This window comes from Miniopterus natalensis, chromosome 6 (assembly GCF_054644295.1).
Source record: "Miniopterus natalensis isolate mMinNat1 chromosome 6, mMinNat1.hap1, whole genome shotgun sequence".
In the NCBI taxonomy this organism is placed as follows: Eukaryota; Metazoa; Chordata; class Mammalia; order Chiroptera; family Miniopteridae; genus Miniopterus; species Miniopterus natalensis.
The window spans coordinates 82,654,755-82,672,974 of record NC_142086.1 but is presented as its reverse complement, the minus strand read 5'-3'; the positions used below and the strand labels follow the sequence as shown (position 1 = coordinate 82,672,974).

General features: G+C 45.4%; 1 protein-coding gene across 1 annotated transcript in view; it reads left to right on the top strand.

The window, feature by feature from the left end:
• The window catches only part of PCNT (pericentrin), an 83,980-nt gene that overhangs the window by 18,592 nt on the left and 47,168 nt on the right, over positions 1–18,220 (top strand). Inside the window, exons 12-18 of the mRNA XM_087818385.1 lie at positions 982–1,111; positions 2,015–2,229; positions 6,719–7,185; positions 8,797–9,358; positions 10,114–10,314; positions 15,275–15,421; positions 17,816–17,967. Coding sequence (XP_087674511.1) covers positions 982–1,111; positions 2,015–2,229; positions 6,719–7,185; positions 8,797–9,358; positions 10,114–10,314; positions 15,275–15,421; positions 17,816–17,967 — 1,874 coding nt within the window. The remainder of the gene's footprint in view (positions 1–981; positions 1,112–2,014; positions 2,230–6,718; positions 7,186–8,796; positions 9,359–10,113; positions 10,315–15,274; positions 15,422–17,815; positions 17,968–18,220) is intronic.

The window sequence follows — 18,220 nt, the reverse complement described above, 5'->3', positions numbered from 1 at the left end:
GGGCCCTGGGCTTGGAGTTGCGAGTTCTTCACCCCATCCTCAGCTCTTCATCCCTATTCTCAGCATAACAGTATTTCCCTATATTTTTAGCTTTCACTATCTGGAACTTAGCTCTTGTCTGGTGGGAGGTGTAGGCTTTGTTTTGTTTTTTTTCCCCCCGAAAGGAGAGTTACTTTCCAGCCTGACTCACTGAGTTTGTCCTTCCAGTTTGGAACTTGGCCCTTTTGTGTGCTCAGTTGTCACAGGGGCAGGAATCTTGAAGTTTAGGTTGATGTGAATCCTCTGATTTTTTAAGGAAAATGGGCTTACTGGTTGCAGTGCGAGGCAAACAGGAAGTGTTTAAGCATTGAGCCTGCTTGCCTGCTTTCCTTTTCTCCATAAGGATGCTCAGCTGGGCCCATTGTCAGGGCTGCTCACAGCAGCAACCTGAGACCCTGCCCCTGGCAGCTCCCAAGCAGGCCCAGCACCAGACCGAGCACTGGCTCTGGAAGGGAAAGTGCGGGCCGGGTAGAGTGGAGGAGGGAGTGAAGAGGCTCAGGAGTAAGTGGGTGTAGAAACCTGGGAGCCCTATAGCAGAGCAGGGCCCCTTTGGCTGAGGCCCTGGCCTGTGAGGCTGGTCAGGGACGCTGAGTGGCCTGTGAAGGATGGAAGGGAGTGAGTGGAGGAGGCCTGTCCCTGGGAAGGGGAGGTGAGGGCAGGGGGTCCGATGAGCAGGGTCTGCCTGGAGCCTCTGTGGCTGGTGCTCCATGTTGGGCCTGCAAGCACAGTGCAGCATGAGGAGGACTCCCTGACTGCGGGCCCTGCTCTTTAGCAGAGCTTGCCGTCTGCAGGGCCACAGTCAGCTGTTTCCCTCTGGATGTGACAGGCAGCACAGGAAGACGGCATGAGCCTGTGCTGCTCATGGGGCATACCTGGGAGGCAGTGACCAGGCCATGAGGCAGAGGCTCACTGAAATGTTTCTTCTGTGTGACTTCCCCAAAGGAGGGCCTGTGTTTGCACACACAATTAGAAGAAAGCCCCCAGCACCAAGTGGCAGCCCAGCAGGAGGTGAACCTTGCGGGGACCCAGGTGTTGACACAGCATGTGGGGCTCTCGGAAGAGCCTGGCCAAGGTAGGTGTCCCTCAGCAGCCCAGGCTTGATTTGTGGGAAGGTTGGGAGCCTCAGCCATGATTGAGTCTGCCTGAGTCACCTGGGTATGCTATCCCTTTACTCTGCAGTGCTGGTGGTCAGCTCAGGGTGTCTGCACACGGGTCCTGGTGTTGAGGGGTGGGGCATGGCCTGGGTATGTCAGGCGAGGACCTGACTATGCAGTAGCATTAGGAGTAACAGGAGGCTGGGGCAGCCAGGAGGTAGCAGGTGGAGGAGCTGTGGTCATCCCAGGGGCGCGGCAGATGGGGACAGGTAATGGCCTTGCTGTGGAGGAGAGTGAATGTAATGCCAGATACGGATTCCAGAGGGGACCTTGGGACAGCCCTGGGGATGGGCTCTGTTGTGTTCCATGTGGAGCTGAGGAGGTGAGGCAGAGGGTCCCACACGAGGGTATGGTGGGGTCAGGTTCCATGCTCTGGCTTGTGCTCTGGCACAAGCGCCTGTCTTGACCTAGGCTCCCTCAGAGCTGAGGGGGCATGACCCTGAGAGCCGCGGTCACACTACACTTGGCTTCTACTACTCATGGGTCTCCATCATGCGTGAGAGGTGCCCCATGGCCACTGTGTGGCACATTACAGTCATTGGGCATGATGGACACCTGTGATTACAGTCACCTGCTACCTGAACTGAATGATCAGAGTGGGTGGCTTGGACAGGGTTTGTACAGGGGCCGCATTGGATGTGGTTTTGCACATTGACTGCTGGGTTGTCAGTTGTGTCCACTCCTGACACCAAGTGCACACAGGAGTTTTCAAAATCTGAATGTCTGTTGTTGGAGGCATCTAAATGTAAGTGTCCTGTGCCTGTTACATGGGTTTCCCTGTGGGTCATGCCTGACTGTCTTTCCTGTCTCCTTCCTTGCAGAGCTTGCTCGCGTGTGTTTTCAGGGTGCACAAGATCCAGCCGTGGAGGTGGAGACCCAAGTGGCGACGACAGTCTTGGGTATGGAAACTGAGCACAAGGTTAAACTCTCACTTCAGACAGAGCTTCAGGAGGAAATCAATCGCTTAAAAATAGAAAACCGAAATTTACACGAGAAGCTGCAGCGGGAAATCCGTCTGAAAGAGGACTTGGAGAAAGTGAGTAGTTATGAGTCCTGGTGGAGAGGCACTACTGCCACTTCCACTGTGACCTGTGGGAGCAGTTGCCTGGGCCAGAAGGTGGTTAGGATGTCAGGCTGCACACGTGCATGGCCAGGAGTGGGTTGGGTCAGTGTTTCCCTCAGTTGGAGTGAGCCTGCTCCCCAGCTGAGGCCAGAGCTTTGCTTCCTCCTGCTCCGTCCACCAGCCCCCAGGGGCTGGGGAGCAGCTGGGTGTCTTCAGAGGACGTAGGAAGGGGCTTGAGTCACGACCACCTTCAAGCCTTGTTTCCCCAGTGCCTTCAGTGGTGTTGCCTCAAACCTCCAGGCTCTTCCTCTTGTTGGTCATGCAGCTGTACAACGTTCGTGGGACTCTGCATGATGAGCTTACTGACAAACACATAAACATAGACACACTGAATTATGAATGGGCCTCGTTACACAACGGCACAGTTTTATCACTTTGTAGGAATATTATAATTAAGGTGACTGGAACTTTTAAGTCTCTTCCACATGTATTTTGACTCCACCGTATTTCCTGCACTCTGTCCTTCTGGCCCTCTGCTCTCACCCCGGGTTCTCTGTGAAGGCCTTTTTGGATTTTCATTGTCCACCAAAACAGTTTCATAGGAAGTTATTAGTAGCTGCAGGTTTGATGATGTGATTCTCTCTAAACTAAGGCATTAGTGGAGCAAAATAGAGGCAAGGATAGAGCTTTGTGGAAGCCGAGCTGGCAGCCCTGTGGGCCATGGTCATCCGACATGACCTTCAGGTGCTCTTCACTGAAGGCAGACTTTCCTCATTGTCTTTTGATGTTTACATGTGTGTATGTACATATGTACATATATATTTTTTGAGTATCTTTTTTGGACCATTTATTTACTTGTGTCAGTTATTGGGAGAGGTGTGTGGGATTATCTGTCTCTCCCTTTAATTCTGTCCAGTTTTGCTTTAAGTGTTCTGAAGCTCTGTTATTACACACACATGTATGGTGTCTTCCTGAAAAATGTATCCTTTTGTCATTAATGAAATATCCATTTTCTCTCCTAGTTAAAACCTACTTCCTGTTTTACTAATATAGACACTCCAACCTTCCTTTGCATTTTGTTTGCATGGTGTACCTTTTTCTGTCCATTTTACATTTATTTATTTTTTAAATTTTTTTTTAGAGCGAGAGGAAGGGAGAGAAACACCAGTGTGAGAGAGAAACATCAATTGGTTGCCTCCTGTACACGCCCAACTGGGGATCAAACCTGCAACCTAGGTATGTGCCCTGACTGGGAATTGAACCTGCAGCCTTTTTGGTATACAGGACAACACGCCATCCAACTGAGCCACCCGGTCAGGACCATTTTACTTTTAATTAATTGAAAGAAACTACCTGAACTTAGTGTCCAACCCCACAGGTTAAGAGCTCAGTCCCATGAGACTATCCCCACTCCAGAGGCTAGTTGCAAGTATTGGGTCCCCAGGTACCCCATACTTCTATCTGACTTGGCTGCAAAGCCAGAATGTTCCCATTGCCCCTACCTCCTCAGGTTCAATAATTACTAGAGCTGCTCTCAGAACTCAGGGAAACAGTTTACTTACTGTCACCAGTTTATTACAAATGATTTAAACAAGAACAAACAGGAGCAGATGCACAGGGCAAGGTGGCAGTGGCGCAAAGCTTTTGTGCTCCTACATGCCACAGACCCAGAGGCTCTCCCAACCCCTTCGTTTAGGGGTTGTTATGGAGGTTCCTGTACAAAGGCGTGATTGATTAAATTACTGGCATTTGGTGGTTGAACTTGGTCTCCAGCTGTCTTCCCTCCCTGCAGGTCAGAGGGGTGCTAAAAGTTCCAGCCCTCCACTCACACTGTGGTCTTCCTGGGAACCAGTCCCCATCCTGAAGCTATGGAGGGGTCCCATCCACCATTCTTATGAAAATAAATACAAGACCCTCTTAGCACTACACATATATCAGGGTTTTAACAGCTATGTCAGTAGCGGGGCGGGGGGGGGGAGAACATATTTTTTATTATATTACACACATGGACAGCATATAGTGGGGTATTTTTTAAATCTATTCGGACAAACTCTACCTGTTCATTGGAGTGCATAGTCTGTTACCTTCTCATGTTGTTATTGCTATGGTTGGACTGAGGGCTGCCATTTTACTGTTAGTTTCTACAGGGTCCATCTGTTTTTCTTTGTTCTTTTTTGTTGTTCCTCTGTTTCTTTTGCCTTTTGGATTTTTTGAATTCTCTTTAGAATTGATTTTAATATATCTGTCGATGTCTGAGTTGTGTCTCTTGCATTACGTTTTAATGGTTGCTCTAGGGGTTAGAACAGACATTTTTAACTTCTCAGTCTTCTTAGAGTTAATATTAGTCCATTTCATAAAATGTAAGAGTTTATAATTGTGTAGGTGCGTTTAACATCTCTTCTGTTTCATTTATGCCAAAATTTTCATATGTATTATGTTCTGTGTTGTAAATTCTGCAGTATGTTTTGCTTTGAACATTCATATGTACTTGAAAGAAATTAAGGAAAAATAGTCTTACATTTACCATTTGCAGTGCTCTTCATTTCTCCCTGAAGATCTAGTTTACAGCTGGTTTGATCCCTTCAGCCTGAAGAATCCCTGTTAGCATTTCTTGTGCGGATATGCATGTTTTCTCTTAACTGAAAAGTCTTAATTTTATTTTTTTTCTTGAAGAATATTTTTGGTGCATATAGGAGTCTGGGGTGACTGGGTTTTGTTCAGGATTTGAGGGCATTGTTCCTTCTGACCTTGTTTCTGATGAGAAGTCAGTCGTTCAAATCAGTGTTTCTCTGAACGTCACGTCATTCTCTTTGGGCTCCTTTAAAGATTTTCCTCTTTATGTTTCATTGTCAGCCATTTTACTGTGAATGCCTAGGCTTGATTATCTTTGACATTGTTTCCTCTCTTGGCAGTCTAAAAATTAGTACATAAAATTGATTGTGAATATTTGAGAAAAGGAAACAGGGATTCTAAGAAAAATAGTTACCGTTAAAAAATCTAATACTAGCCCTGGCTTGTGTGGCTTAGTTGGTTGGAGTATCATCCTGTACACCAAAAGATAACGAGCTCCATTCCTGGTCAGGGAACATACCTGGGTTGCGGGTTTGATCCCTGGCCATGGTGTGTGCAAGAGGCAGCCAATTGATGTTTTTTTTTCTCTCACATTGATGTTTCTCTCCCTTTCTCTCTAAAATCAGTTTTAAAAAAATTTAAAAAGTCATAGCACGGGCTTAAAAAAAAACCAAAACAAACTTATACTAGATTGACATCATCTTTGTAAAATTTTATGATGATATTGAACTGGTGGTCATTTAATAACAGGAAATCCTATACATTTATGTCTTTCACTAAATTTGGGAAATAGTCACCAAGTATTTTTTTTAGTTTTTATTTCTGTCCTGTTCTTTTCTTTCCTTTTAGAACTCCGTTAACATAGATGCTATATCTTTTTGGTTCCTGAGGTCTGTTCATGTTGTTTTTTCTAATCTTTCCCCTTCTTGGTTAAATTCTGTTGATCTTCAAGTTAGTGACTCTTTTGTCATCTCCAATCTGCTTTTAAGTCTCTCTGTTGAATTTAAAATTTCAGATAGTGTGTTTTTCAATTAACAATTAGACTTTTTATTGGGTTGTTTTTAATAGTTTCTACATTATATTTTATCCAGAGTTTATAGTTGTTATCTCTGAGAAGGTTGGTTCTCATTAGAGCTTCTCAGCCATCATCGGAAGCAGGGCCCTAAACTTTATTTTTGATACCTTAACTTTTAAATAAGGAGCTGAGGTTAGTCTTTCATACCTGTTTTGGTTTGGTTTAGTTTGTTTTTGATTATGTTCAGTAGTTTGTTGACTTTCTTTCCCTTTTTTTGAAAGCCAGGATATTTGCCTACCTTCAGCTTTCGGATTCATCTTCCGTTTCATAAGATACCTTTAAAAATAGTAGTTTTAGTTCATCAGCCTCTTGCTCAGGTTCCTATCTATCCTGGAATATAAATTGTGCACATTCAGAGACTTGAACTCATGACACTGTCTGCTGCTCTCATCTCCCTTAGACTTCTAATCTCCTTGCTGTTGGTGGTTCCGTTCTGTTGGGGGTCCAGTTGGCCTTTTGCTCAACAGAGAATGCTTAACATCAAATTTTCCCCCCTGTTGCTGGTCTTGGTGCAACAGAGAAGGACTTTAGCCCATCTATGTGTTCAATTAGTTTTTGTCCAGGCTTGCTGACTCCAGACATAAAGAGCTGTTGGTTCCATGTGCCAGGATGTGGACACCTTTTACTTAAACAAGTAGTTCAAGTTTGTTCATTTATTCTGTTCCCGTCAACACACAAAGCAGTCCCATTGCTCTGCTCAGCATAATGCCTACATGTTGTGGAAGCTTCTCTGTCTTCAGAGATGGATTTGGGTTTTTGCTGCAAATAATCTTTTCCTTTAATTTCTTTCTTCTTAAATAAAATTGTTGTCTACAGGTAAAACATAATTTAGTTGAAGATCACAGGGAAGAACTGGGGAAAGTTAAGGAGCAGATTCAGCTAATGAATCAAGAACTCAAAGAAAGAGAGGCAGAGTGGAAAGGTACAAGTGAAGTCCTAAAGAGAGAAGCTGAAGAGAAGTTAACCCTGATGCTCCTTGACCTGAGAGAACAGGCTGAATTGGAGAAACAGTCAATAATAAACAGGTTTGAGCTTCGAGAAATTGAAATGAGGCAACTGCAGGATCAGCAAGCGGCCCAGATCGTGGACCTCGAGGGGTCCCTGATGGAGCAGCAGGGCCGCCTGCGACAGCTAGAGCTTGGCCTTGCTGGGGACGAGTCTCTGCAGTGTGGCCAGGGGCCGAGCAGTGGTCTGGCCCCTGCGAACCAGGACCAAGACCGGGAGCTTGCTACGTTCCATCTGAAGGAGGACTGTGCCCTCCAGATGATGCTGGCCCAGAATAGGTGGGTGACTTTTTTTTTTAAATTATTCTTTTTAAAAGATTTTTAATTGATTTTTAGAGAGGAAGGGGTGGGGGGAGAGATCAATGTGAGAATAATACATCAATTAGCTGCCTCCTGTACGTCCCCTACTGGGGATCGAGCTCACAACCCAGGCATGTGCCCTGACCGTGAAACGAACCAGCAACCTTTTGGTGGACAGGACGAAATCTAACCAACTGAGTCACACTGGCCAGGGTTGGGTGACATTCTTGTAGCAGTTTGTCAGTATGACCTTGTCTGCCATGTTCCCATGTTAGATCTGACCCAGGACACCTGGCAGAGGGTGGGAGGCGGATCTTCTGGGAAGATGTGCTATGGGCTCTCAGGGACGTCCTGAGTCCTGGACACTTGGTCTTCACCTTAAGATGAGAACAGGATATGTAGCTCTGTAAACGACGGGCTGACAGAAAGATGTTCAAATTCTTCTCGTGCAGTCTGATGGGTGCTATACTATGCATACGTCATTCACATCCTTTTTGGTATTTGGCACATTTTAAATTTTCAGTAGCACAACTTTAGACCTCATTTATTATAAGGACATGTAGTTCATCCATGTAAGTTTTCAGTGATTTAAAAATAGATGTTTAAAAAAAGTTAACATTTTTACTAAAATATTTACATCTCCAGGCTTTAAATAGATTTAGAATGTGATTTGGTTCTTTTCCTCTGTTGGTGCCGACTTTTTCTGTAAACCTGGCCTGTTGTGGCTGTGGTTTTTGTAATGAATTTTGGGGTTGGTGGACATGCTGTTGGTTCTGCTGTTTCTTGTGTGTCAGCTCCTCCCCAGCATCATGAGTGAGGTGCAAGAGCTTCTGCTCTGGGGCCTGACAACTTGAGTTTGCTCCTGACGCACCACATGGGCAAGAAATCTGAGTGCTCTCAGATAAAGGTAAAGTGGAGTAATCCATGGAAATGCCTTTATAGAATCTGGTAGATAGCTCCTAAAACTAGACACAGCTTTTGTTTCTGTGAGCTCACAAAGCAGCGTCACTGATGTAACCTGTACTGGTAGAGGCTCCAGGCTCCTCCCTGTTGTTGGTGGGATTCTGGGCACTTTAAGGAGAGTACATCTTGCTGCCCCTGCTTTTGTTGGCCAGTGCCTCCTGGGCCCCCTGTAGCTCTTTTAATTTACGTACCTTAATTTACCACTGAGGAGTGTTTCTGAGGTCTTTTGAGTGCTCTTTGTGATCCTGTGGGCTCCTGGGAGTGGTCCTGCCATGCCTTCCCTGTCCAGATCCTTCTCTTGTGGTAACAGTCATGCCTGCTTCTCCGCGGTGCCTGTCGGGAGTATACATGTGGCTTCTTGCTGTGGCTCCTGTGTCCTCCACTTCAGGCTGTACCAGGGATGCCTGGGCCGTGGCCTCTGAGTCCCCTGGCTTCACATGGCTCCTTCACCCCACTTACTCCTGGTGGTGCTCAGCCATTTGGGGCAGAGGGAGGAGGAGTAAAGACAGTTAAACCAGGAAGGACGACTATGTCGATAGAAGCGGTGTTTCCTGCAGGAAATGTGAAGAGGTGCCTGCTTTTACAACTGCATGGTTTGCTGTCTGTTCACTTTGCATATCATCTCAGGTTTTTAGAAAAACGTAAGGAAATCACAGAGAAATTCACTGCAGAACAAGATGCCCTCCTGCAGGAGGCCCAGGAGAAGCACGCCAGTGAGCTCCAGCTCCTCCAGGAGAGGCACCAGCAGCACATTCTGTCCCTGACAGCGGAGCTCGAGGCCAAGCACCAGGCCAATGTCGAGGAACTGAAGGCTGTGTTTCAAAGAGAGCAGTGGGCTCTTTCAGAAGCTCGTGTGGCCGAACTGCAGACGAAACATGCTGCTGAAATCCATGCTCTGGAGACAAGACATTTGTCACACCTGGATTCTGTGGAGTCTTGTTACCTGTCTGAAATTCAGACCCTCCAGGATGAGCACAGGCAGGCCCTGGAGCTTTTGCGAGGAGACCTTGAGGAACAACTGCAGAAAAAGGACTCTTCTCACCAAATGATTTTGACTCAGGAGTTAGAGAAACTTCAGCGGAAACATGAAGAGCCAGAGTCTGCAAAGGGCGGCCAGAGAGCTGGACTGAGCACTGAACACACCGAGAGTTTGAGGGCCCTGGCCACTGAGCTTCAGGGAGCTCACCAGGTGAGGACCAGGCCCTTTTCCTGTCTCAGGACAGGTCTCTTCACACTGCCTGTGTGATGCAGTGCACTCTTGTGTATCCATGAATGTGCTCCTGCATGAGTGTGTCAGTGTCTGTGCAAGCCCATGTCTGCATGTGTGTGTGTGTGTCTCACACTGTTCCTATCAACGGTGACTTTGGTTTCCTCATGAGGTAGGTCTAGAACAGTGAGTTTTAAGGGTTTCTTTGGTTGCATGATCACAGACCCTTGGGCTCTGTGACCCTGGGGAAGTGTGCAAATGATCTCACTTGGTCAGAATGCTTCTCATGGCTGTGCTGGCTCTGTGAGCTTGGCATTCCAGGGCCTCAGCTTGGTTTTCCCGTTGTGCATATGTAGCCTCGGCTTTCCTTTGTGGGTGCTTCATAAAATTAAATCCGCTGTCCTGTGTCAAGAGCAGTGGCTTTAAGTTTGATATGAAAGGGAATTTCTGGAGAAGGCTCAGGTGCCCTGGGCTGGCACCCACTTGTCACCACACCTGTGTCTCGTGAACAGGACATGTGTATTTGGTCTATATATAGAGTCACTGTGGGTTTCATCTCTTTGCAGTGGATGGGGCTGCTCTGCCCAGTTTGTGGGCCAGGTGGGCATGTCAGGCCCTCAGGAGCAGACTGTGTCAGTTACTGCCCCATGTAGGGTGGGACATGTGCCTTCAGTTCTAGGGTGTGGGTGCTGAGATGGGGTGGGTGGGGTGCAGTGCCCTGTGGACTCTCTTGGCAGGAGGAGTTGGCTGCAGCCCTGCTCGATCAGAGGCACCTGCTGGAGGAGGGGAAGAGCGTGGCCCTGGACAAGGTACGTGCTGAGGTCTTGCTCATGGAGCAGCAGCACCAAGCAGCCCTGCAGGAGCTTGGTGACATGCATGCAGCTGAGATGCAGAGGCAGCGGGCAGAGCAGCAGGCACTGCAAGAGAGGGCCATGCAGGTGAGCCGCTCCAAGTGTGCCGTGCGGCCCCTTCTTGGGCAGAAGAGGATTCTGGGAGGGCCAGGGGGTGGACTCTGGCCCTCACAGGGTGCTGTGCCTCCTGGGGCTTCTCAAATAGAACAGTTTAGTAAAACTTTGTATCTGGCTACATGGTGGAGTATGTCGCAATCATAGTGCATCACCACCCTCACCCCAGTTATTTGAAGCACATCCCAGACGTCATGTGTTTTCAGTATCTGTCTCTATCAAGTAAGGTCTTTTTCTCCCCAATTTAACATAACCATTATTCATTCTAACCTAAAAAATTAAGTTATTTTAAAATTTCATTCCATATCCAGTCCAAGTTGTTGTCTTTTCCTCTGGTTGTTCATGTCAGGATCCACTCAGGGTCCCATTTGCACTGGGTCTTTTTTTTTTCCTTCCTGGGGTATCGGCTGTCATTTCCCCCTCTTCCCTGTAAACATGCCTACAGACCTTTACATGTGATTGGGTTCATGTATTTGACTTTGTGGGAACACTTATAGGTGATGGTATGTTCCTGTGGTCTTCCCTCAGGCTTTACTGCAAACAGATACTACATAAAACCTTGCTGGGCGTTTCTTGGGATGCCAGGATCACGGTCCCTAAAATAGCAGGGACACGCTGTCCTTCCTCTGAAAAAAGATTTTTCTGGGCTACAAATATCTTTGCACCTGTTTGAAAAGCAGTGTCACTTATCAGAAGTTACTTAATGTGCGTGTGTGAGGTGATTGGGTCACTCTCCAGGTTCCCTCCCTTTGGAGTGTGGTGGTGAAAAAAGTGCTCTGAAAATGTAAGCTCAGTTTTCTTTTCTTGGAGATGTGCCTCTGTGAAGGACTCTCCCTCGGGTAGTAACACAAGCAGGGTCTGGAAAGAAAAGTAAACTGTAGTGTTACCAGTACTGATTGCTTAAGGCAGTTTCATTTTTTCTTGGTAAATAATACATATATATTAAAAATCTACTTATATGAAAGTTTTTGAAAACATTAAGAGAAACTGTGGTAAGTTTAGATATAGTTTGAATGTCTTTAATTCATTATCAGTTGAATTTGTCTTTATTACTATGTTGATGTTCTTTGTGCAGTACTACTTATTATTTTTCTCTTCCCTAGGCATATCTATTGTGTTTTCTTAATGATTTACACACACACACACACACACACACACACACACACACGACATTTTCCCTATAATTCAGTGCAATTTTAGAAAGACCTAAGAACATCTTTTTCTTATATTGGCCTTACCATTAGAACATGGCAGATTAAACACAATTTTACACAAGTCTGGAACTAGAAGCAATTGTAAGAGATCTGATGAGTCGATAGTCTCGAGAGTCAAACCTTCTTTGATCCTGTCCAGTCATGTTGCGGGGTGGCCTGAAGACATGCACTCCTGCCCAGTGTCCAAAGCTATCCCTGGTATTGGGTCTTCGAGGTTGCATATTGGGTGCTCTCTGCAGCCTTTCCTGAGTGTATTTTGGACACCCTCCTGCATGGGTTGGAAGGACACACTCTCCCCTACCCTCAAAACTGCCTTGCCAGGCTCCTGCATGTCTTGCATGGATGTTCTACCACAGGATATTGCCATGTTTGGTCTTGGCCTCTGTCATGGTGCACTTCTGCAAGGTCCTGCGCCAAGCCTGGTGGCACACTGGGCAGCACAGGCACACAGCATCCCCACTGTTCCTCGCAGGTGGATAGTTGGGATGGGTGCTTTGAGTTTGCTGCTCTTCTGTCTAGTTGGTGTGTCTTGTTAGACTTTGTGTGTCCCTGTCAAGTGCCTTAAAACCCTTTCTAAAACAAAGTGAAGGTTAAAAAATAAGTGATATGCTTAGCTTCTAAACTGCCCTTAGGAATTGCAGTTCTGCGTTGGGGGTGAGACGACAGAGGGGCTTGACATCATTGGGGGCTGGTTCTTTGTTTTTTTTGCCAACTTAATAGTTAATAGTTTTAAAAATTATTCTACATATATAGCTTCATTCCTTCTTCTCTCCTTTGTGCTAATGTTGTCGTGCAAAGTACATATGCATATTTTATGCTCATTGCTTTATGCAGTTGTCTTTTAAATCAGGTAGGAGAAAAAAGAATTACCAGCAAAAACTACATTTGTTTCGTCTTTTATATTTACCCTTTATGGTTACCTACACCAGTGTTCTTTATTTCTTCATGTGGATTCAAGTTACTGTCCAGTGCCCTTTTATTTTAACCTGAAGAACTCCCTTTAGTGTTTTCTTCAGAGCAGTTTAGTTAGTGCTGAATTCTCCTAGTTCTTATTTATCTGGGAATATCTTAATTTCTTATTCATTTTGGAAAGGTAGTTTCTTGGATATCAAATTCTTGGTTGATAGTCTTATTCTTTCAGCACTTTAAATATGTCATCTCACTGCCTCTTGACTGAAGGTCTCTTGTGTTGCGTTGCTTCCCTCTTGCTGCTTCAGGATTCTTTCTTTGTTTTTCAGCAGTTTGCTTATTATTTTACTTGGAATTCATTGAGCTTCTTGTATGTGTAGATTAGTATTTTTTCATAAAATTTGTGAAGATTTTGGCTCTTTTATTTTCAAGTGTCCTTTCTGCCCTGCTGGCTTTCTCCTCTTCTCTGAGATTCCCATTGGGTGTATTTTGGTCTTTGATAGTGTCTCACAGGCCTTTGAGGCTCTGCTTTTTTTCATTCTTTTTTCTTTCTGTTCCCCAGGCTGAGTAATTTCATTTGACCTGTCTTCATGTTTACTGATTCTTCTGTCCACTGGACTTGAATCTGCTGTTGAGCTCCTCTAGTGAAGTTTTCATTTCAGTAATTATACTTCTCAGCTCCAGAATGTCTATTTGGTTCCTTTTATAATTCTCTTTGTTGCAAGGGGCTCTGGTTGGATCATGCTGTCAGTACTCTGGCAGACAGTTAACTCTGCCTCAGCTTTAACTCCTTTGTGTGTGGAGCTGCAAGGTAAGGGAGAGATAAAGGCTTCAGTGCCTTCTCAGGTCTCTCTGGGCAGGTGCACAGTGCTGCATATGCTCATGCCTTCTAAATTCTCAGGAGTATGTTAGAGCTTTTAAAAGCCCCCTGTTGACATCCATTTTCTAGTGTTTCCTTTTAAGTTTTTTGGTCAGCTTCTTTTAGCACCAACTGTTATCACTGCCTCAGGCCATATGATGTTAAGCAGTTGCTGTTGATTGTTTGTGACAAATGGACTGGGAATAGAATTGTTGACACAGAGTGTCCTCTGTCTCAGATCAGGTAAAGACCACTCTGAAAGCGGAGCTTTTCATTGAGCTGTTGGACAGGTCAGTTACTGATAGTAGCTGGGGTGGCACTTTGGGGGAGCTCCAGCTGCAGCCCCCATGGCTGCTGTTTTCAAGACCGTCCCTGAGATTGGAGTAATGGGATTAGGGCAGGTTCAAATACCCCAAAGCTTGGTACTCTGATAAGAGACTCAGCCTTTGTTGCAGGCCTTTCCTAATTTCCAGAGCTCTGAAAAAGTTGATTTTGACAGTTTTTGCCAATGTTCCCCAGAGTGCTTTTATAGAAGAGTAGACTTCTGGAGATCATTATTCTCTCATTCTGAAAGTGTTACCTCTGTAGTTTTTGAAAAGAAATAATTTTTCTTCTCTTCTTTTTTCTTTTCTTTTCTTTCTTTTCTTTTCTTTTCTCTTTCCTTTCCTTTCCTTTCCCTTTTCCTTTCCCTTTTCCTTTCCCTTTTCCTTTTCCTTTTCCTTTTCCTTTTCCTTTTCCTTTTCCCTTCCCTTCCCTTCCCTTCCCCTTCCCCTTCCCCTTCCCCTTCCCCTTCCCCTTCCCCTTCCCCTTCCCCTTCCCCTTCCCCTTCCCCTTCCCCTTCCCCTTCCCCTTCCCCTTCCCCTTCCCTTCCCTTCCCTTCCCCCTTCCCTTCCCCCTTCCCTTCCCTTCCCTTCCCTTCCCTTCCCTTCCCTTCCCTTCCCTTCCCTTCCCTTCCCTTCCCTTCCCTTCCCTTCCCTTCCCTTCCCTTCCCTTCCCTTCCCTTCCCTTCCCTTCCCTTCCCTTCCCTTCCCTTCCCTTCCCTTCCCTTCCCTTCCCTTCCCTTCCCTTCCCTTCCCTTCCCTTCCCTTCCCTTCCCTTTCCTTTCCTTTCCCCTTCCCTTCCCCTTCCCTTCCCCTTCCCCTTCCCTTCCCTTCCCTTTCCCCTTCCCTTCCCTTCCCTTCCCTTCCCCTTCCCCTTCCCTTCTTCTCTTCTTTTTTTAAATACAGGGTGTCTCCCCAAAATGTATATACACTTTAACAGCTGATAGTTCAACTTTGAAAGTGAAATGTATTTTAATAAACACTGCTTTTATAATTATTCAAAGTGTGTGTATACATTTTTGGGGGATACTGTGTATATGTTTTTACTGATTTTAGAGTGAGAAGAATGGAGAGGGAGAGAGAGAGAACCATTGATTGGTTGCCTTCTGCATGCTCCCTACTGGGGATTGAGCCAAAATCCAGACATGTGCCCTGACCGGGAATCGAACCAGCAACCCTTGTTGCAAAGGACAACACTCAACCAACTAAGTCATACTGGCCAGGCAAAAAATAGCTTATGTCATTAATATAGTTTAATTTGTTAGGTGTACCTTATTTAACATTTTTTATTTAAGAAAAAACGGTTTATTTTTTTAAAACCAAAGGAACTTAGGCTTCTAAATATTTGAGGTTTTGATGATCATGATACCCTCTTGATGGAGCATTTCTTAATGCGACCACTTGGGAAAGACAGCGAACTGATTCTCTGATATTCTGTATCATAGTGCATTTGAATGCGTGCTCATTGTGGGTAGCAGCCTTGGCCCTTTTGATTACCTTTTATGGCACAGAGTATGGATCAGTACATATCTGTTGAATGAACTAAGTTCTAGTGAAGAGCAAAGAAATGGAACAAGCATAGTTTTATACCTTAATGACATTTTTTCCCCCTTAAATATACCTTTGTACAGAATGAACTTGAACGTGAAAAGAAAGCTGCTTTGCATGAAAAAAAGGAGATACACAGACTGGAGTGTGAGCAAGCACAATCTCTTCACCGAAAAGAGAAGGAGTCTTTGTCTTTGCAGCTTCAGGAGAAGAACAACCAAATTCTGCAGGTGTGTGGACATATCTTTGCTTCTTACTACTTTTTGTGTGTGTGGTAAAATATACATAACATGAAATTTTCCACTTTAACCATTTTTAAGTGTACAATTCAGGGGCATTAATCACATTCACACTCTTGTGCAACCGTCATCACCATCCATTTCCAAAACTTTTCTATCTTCCCAAACTGAAACTCTGTGCCCATTAACTACTAACTCCCTTTACCCCTTTCCCAGCCCCTGGCACTTACCACCTACTTTCTGTCTCTATGAATTCCACAATGTGAAATCATATAGTATTTCTCCTTTTGTGACTGGCTCATTTCACTGAGTATAATTTCCTCAAGGGTCCATCCATATTGTAGAAGGCTTCAGGATGTCCTTCCTTTTTAAGGCTGAATATTCCTTTGTGTACATGTTGATGTAAGAACTGTTCAGACCTGTTGAGAATTTTTATTAGAGTTTATTTGAGCCACACTGACTATACCCCTAAAGCAAGATCTCAGGTGCTCTGGAGAAGAAGAGTTTGTAGTTCTTTTTATGCATTTGGAATTGAGGACGGAAGTGAGGAAGATGACATCAAGGTGGGAGAAGACAAGGTGGGGATTAGATTACAGGATAGTTAACAAGATCATGTCTCTCTGGAGGGTGGGAGATGTTAAAGTAGGAATTTAAATTTTAATAGAACTATTTCTCTTTTCTATTTTCTCTAGTCAGTTTTGTTAGGTTGTTTATTTGCCCCTATCTTCCTCTTGATCATATATTAGGATTTTCCCCCACCTACTGTGTGCTTTTGGCAGGGGGAGGGAGCAGGACAGGCTGAGGAGAGTCTGCTGTTCATAGGCCCTCTGAGTACAACTGGCCATCACGATGGCCTGTGTGCCTTGGCCACCAGTCATGGGCATGGCCAGCCTAAAGGTCATGGCTGTGGGGCTCAATGCAGTGAGGCCCTTAAGTGTCCGCCATCCACTGACTGCCATCCACTCTCCATACTCCAAAGCTGAGGCACAGCCAGGTCTTGAGTGGTCTGGACATGCAGGTCCATGTGCTGGCAGCGTTTGGTGTACACAGTTCATCTTCTGGATCTCTTTTGTTGATTTTTGGGTCATTTTTTGCCATTTTGAAACTTGCAGTTCTCTATTTCATTTTTCCAGCTACTATGTGTCAGTCTGACGTAAACAGTGGTTTAAACTGTTTTTTTCTTGTGTGTGCGTTTTTAAAATTTTTATATGTTTTTATTGATTTCAGAGAGAGGAAGGGAGAGAGAGAGAATCATCAATGATGAGAGAGAGTCATTGATCAGCTGCCTCCTGCATGCCCCCTACTGGGGATTGAGCCCGCAAACCGGGCATATACCCTCACCGGGAATTGAACCATGACCTCCTGGTTCACAGATCAATGCTCAACCACTGAGCCATGCTGGCTGGGTATAACCAGTGGTTTATAGAATCACTGTTCTTTTCTAATTTTCTTCCAAGCACAACATTGAAACTGTGTTTAGTTTGCTGTTCTTCCCTGCAGTAAATTGATTTCAAAATTGCACTCTTTTCCTCGTGGCTTGTGTTTTCTTTTTGTATCTTTTAACATTACTATATGGTCCTGTGCTTGTGTTCCCCCTTGGAAGAGTCATCCATGGCACTGTGGCGCTGTTCCTGCACTGCTTCTCCATCTACTTGTCGCTTCTCCCTGTTCATCTTGGCTGAGGCCATGGACACGTCAGCTCATTGGTCCCTTGCGGCTATGGGTTGTCTGGTGGCCCTCTAGAGAGTTGGGACTGGGGTGCTGGTGGCCCTACTGGGCTCGGCGTGGTCTGTTTTGCCCTCTCTTCTTTCATCCTCCATGGGGAGGGCCCATATTCTCGTTGGTAACTGGAACGAAACTGAGAAGTCTCTACTGCTGGTGCTAAACTTGGGAGAGGGCTCAGGGGCTCACGTTGCCTTGTTGCTAGAAAACAGTAGTCACTTCTCTAAGCTGCTGGGGGCAGGTGGGACAGGAGCCCGAGGTAGCTGGTGCCGCCCACCCACCCAGCCCACTGAGACACTGTAATCGTTGACTTTTTGTTTTTAGAGAGAAATTTGTAAGAGGGATGTTCACTAGTCCTGCAACTGATTTTTATTCTGAATGACTAGAAAAGCGATTTTGTTTTGAGTTATTATTTGTGAAATAACCTCTACTGACTGCCCCTCCCCCCCCTCAGGGCTGGCAGGCTCGGAGGGTTGCACGTTTGTTTTTGTAGGCCAAGAATAATGGAGCAAAGACTGTGTTAAGAATTTTACCTTTAATCACTACCTTGTCATAGCCATATTTTCTTAAGTGGGATGATGAAAGTTACGGTGGAAGTTTCTTACAGAAGTTTATTTTTAACTAAATTTTTAAACTAAAGCTTTAACAACTTTTTCTCAACAGCTAAAAGACCAAATTTTATCCTTGAATCGTGAGATAGAAGAGCGTCGTTCGGAGTTGGAGACCCTACAGCAAAGGCGGGACAGGGAGAACCAGGAAGGCACAAACCTCATCTCGATGCTCAAGTCCGATGTGGACCTGTCTCACAGCGAAAGGTCAGTGTCCTCTTCTGTCACTGCTGCCTGAGCACACGATGATGTTGGGGAAGGGAGCCCTTGTGCTATGTGATTCTTATCATTTAAAAACATCCAGGAAGATACTAAGTAATGTCCAGACACCTGCATACCCGCCATCTTGCTTTGCCAAAGCCTCACATTTTCCAAATTACAAAATTTGATGCTATAATGCAGGCGCAGTTCGCGATCTGCCCCTTTGTTCTGTTTGCTTGGGGTCTCATTTGAGAAAGAG